A 3,577-nucleotide genomic window follows, 5' to 3' on the forward strand; every position below is an offset into this window, starting at 1 on the left:
ACACTAGCGTCAGGTGATCAATTTTCATAACGGCATGTGACGAGTGCGCCACACCAGATTTTTTCTCTCATATTGGCGTATAAAGGAGGCTCATTTTCCTTTCATATTATCCTTGAAATGCAAAATTTCCAAAAACCTTGTATATACGTCGACGCGCAATTTAAAAAGGAACATAACTGTCAAATTTCATGAAAATCTATTGCTGCGTTTTGCCATAAATGCGGAACATATAAACATTTAAACATATAAACATAAACATTTGAACATAAAGAGAAATGCAAAACCGTCGACTTGAATCTTAGACCTCAATTCGCTCGGTCAATTATTGTGCTTTTCTCTTATCCCTTATATTTATTTCTTCGACGTATACATCAATATAGATAAAATATGACATTAGGGCTCGCTTGTACAAAAGCCGGTTGAATTTTAATTGTGATTAACTTCAAGAGAGCCAATCAGAGAAGGCTTTTTCGAAAAGAAGGCTTCTGTGTTTGGTTCTCGTGGAATTTCGGGGAGGGGGTGGGGGAGATACATCCCCCTTTCCTGGATACCTACTATATTATGTTTATGATACTTTTGTTTTCTTATTGATATCACACATGGTTCTCAGATCAGTTGAATTCCAGTTTTATGGATAAATTTCAATCGCTTGTGAATTGTACCGGTATGTTGCAGACGCCCATACAAACCACCACAGACACATTTCCAAAGTGACAAAGGGATGAATATTGCTGGAGTTTGTGCGCCCCCTGTGGACTGCAATATCAACTCCAAGTACAGAACAATCACTGGGGCATGTAACAACAAAGTACAGGTAGCAGCATGGGGTCTATCCAATACAGCATTGAACAGGCTGTTGCCGGCTGACTTTAGCGATGGTAAATAAATAATAAGATAAATCATATGAAAATAATATTTCTGCAATAAAAACCAACCGCTACTGAATTTAGGATTATTTGTTAAGTCATGTAATATTATTTTTTAAATTGAAGAAACACGTTCTACCATAGCAAAAAGATAGCACAAGAAGATATCCCATAATTATGGTATAGGGCGTTCATGTTCCAATTTTCAATGTTATTTCAAGCTTATGATCCTAGTAGTTTATTCCGTGAAACTGTATATGTGACGCTGATAGTCTCTCATACCGTGCCATTATTACACTATCAACCGGCCAAAACAGTAATAATAGAAATTAGTCGACAATAATCGGCTTCAGTTAACATTAAAGTCAGCTTGAAATTTACAACATAAAACGACCTATACCATGGGATATCTTCTTATGCTCTCTTTACTCTATGGTTTTACTATAAAAAATTTGATGATGGTGTATTAATAGGATACTTTTATTTAGAATATTTTTTTGCAATTGCAAGGACAAATCCTTTATAATTATATATCATGGATCCCAAAACTTGATGAATTTTTTTCTTTTTAAATGATAATATATTCCATCCTATATTTATCTATAATTGAGATTTCAATTCACCAACTCTATAGTTATCTTGAATTTCAAGATCCCTTTGTAATAAATCTCATTATTGTGTAAGAAACTCCCATATTATGAATTGTGAACTGTATATTATTTTATAGTTGTGTACTTGTATATCGCATTTATATAATTGTTGGAATGTATTTGAACTGGACTGTCTATCTTTTTCTTTGGGGTAACACATTTTGTTCCTCCATCTTAAATAAATTAGAAAAAAAGTATTTTTGCAATTAGTCAATATTGTTATATTATCTATGTAATATTTTTGAATAATTTTCCAGGGATATCGGCGCCTCGAAAAATGAGCAATGGAAAGCCGCTTCCTTCTGCTCGACTGTTGAGAACACTGCTTTTTCCAATTGATAACTGTCCGTCACATATCAACGCAGAATTACTATTGCCTTGGGGAGGAGCAATCGCTCATGATACATCTCATGTGGATCCTATAGGTATGATCATTCAGAAATTATTTTTATAATTTATTCTAATATTCATCAATTGATTGATTTCTATCTTTTCACATATCTTTCTCATTGAATATGTCAGTTGTTAATACGATTATCTTAGTGTATGCCATACGAGTAGGACTATATGGCTAATCTATATAATCTTCAGGCCTATATTCTAGGCCTCTGTATAGTCAGATTCACTTTTTGAGCTATCTGTCATCATTTCCTAAAAATGACAGGTGAAAGGAAATCCCAGCATAGCAAAGTAATAAACTTGATGTAATCAACTTGAGTCAAAGCTTAAGATTCAATTGATAGGTAGCTATGGATCATTGAATGTTAAAGTGAGGCGGTAATCACTTTTTTGCCAACCTCTCCAAGGCTTTTGACTGCGTGTAAGATCTGTTAATGATTTCATGGTTTTTGGGGCTCTGCATTGAAATGGAGAGATTCGTATATGACAAACAGGTAAGTCACAGAGAGATTCAACATGGAACTAAAAATGAATAAAATTTCACACAATCAAAGCCTAAATTAATAAATTGTTTCTGTGTCCCACAGTAGAATCCTATGTCAAGATGAATATAGTAGCCTATGTGTCAATATTTTGCAAATAATAGTTTGATGCCTCAAAAACGAATATATGTGTCTACAAACCTGTTGTATTCTTAGGTTTTTTTAATAATAAATTAACTCAATGGTAGGAAAGTATATCACTTTATTTCTTGTTTACTCTTATCATAACTTCGTGTTGTACATAGCCATATGAATCGAATCGTCGGCCAGTGCCTTCTTAACGAGTAATCGGAAGGTATATGACATCTTCCCCCTTATCTTACAAGTTCAAACGTACTGGCTCTTTATTTCTCTCCCTGATCGACATGGTGGCTCTGGCAGGACTGGCTCAGGGGCTTCGTCTACAGGTTGTTGCTGTGCTGCATCTACAGGTTGTGCCTGTATCTCCACCGCTACCGCTGGCTGCTGTTCCACGCCCTGGCTGCTTTCTGCCTGCTGCGTTCCTGGTGGCTGAGTCACTTGGCGTGCCAACAATGGCCGATTCAAGTGGCAGGCGAATCCTCCTCTGCTCCTGCCACCACTGCTCCGATTTGATCTGCATGGTGTCGCCACAACTGCCCCTCCACTAATAGTGTGTAGTTCAAATCCCCATCCCTGTTGACTACTCTTTAGGGATGGGTATCGATACATTGATGTTTCAACATCAAACATCAATGTTTTTAACATCAATGTTTACTGTTCGATGTTTTTCACTTATTGATGGTTTTTCCTAGACATTGGTCATCCGATGTTTTTCCCAACCAAAATGAATTTTTCATTTAGGCTCTCTGTATTTTTATGTGAGACTGTTGGATACTCTTGAAGATTTACATAACTTCTGTAGCTCTGGTCAAGGTTAGATACTTATTTAGAATTAAATAAGAGGTCGGATTCTTTGTTTCTTAGGAAGAAACAGTTTTTTCTTATTTACAAGTGCTTTCCTCAACATACGTTTAACACCAATTAATCTAGATCTGGAATAGAGGTCCTCGTATTGTAAGGAGTGTAGATATCCATATAAAAAAACTTTAATAATTTCCATTACCTGAATAAAACTATCAGGTATTGAATGAATACGATA

The 3,577-nt window shown here is 35.6% G+C and overlaps 1 protein-coding gene across 1 annotated transcript; it reads left to right on the forward strand.

The window, feature by feature from the left end:
* Positions 1 to 675: 675 nt before the first annotated feature.
* Positions 676 to 3,086, forward strand: LOC120349194 (chorion peroxidase-like; the record flags this gene model as incomplete). Its single annotated transcript, XM_039419162.1, has 3 exons — positions 676 to 878; positions 1,774 to 1,941; positions 2,839 to 3,086. Coding segments are annotated over 3 exons (619 nt in total), but the record flags the coding sequence as incomplete, so codon positions are not given.
* Between the last annotated feature and the right edge of the window lie 491 nt (positions 3,087 to 3,577).

This window comes from Nilaparvata lugens, unplaced genomic scaffold (genome assembly GCF_014356525.2).
Source record: "Nilaparvata lugens isolate BPH unplaced genomic scaffold, ASM1435652v1 scaffold8661, whole genome shotgun sequence".
Classification (NCBI taxonomy): Eukaryota; Metazoa; Arthropoda; class Insecta; order Hemiptera; family Delphacidae; genus Nilaparvata; species Nilaparvata lugens.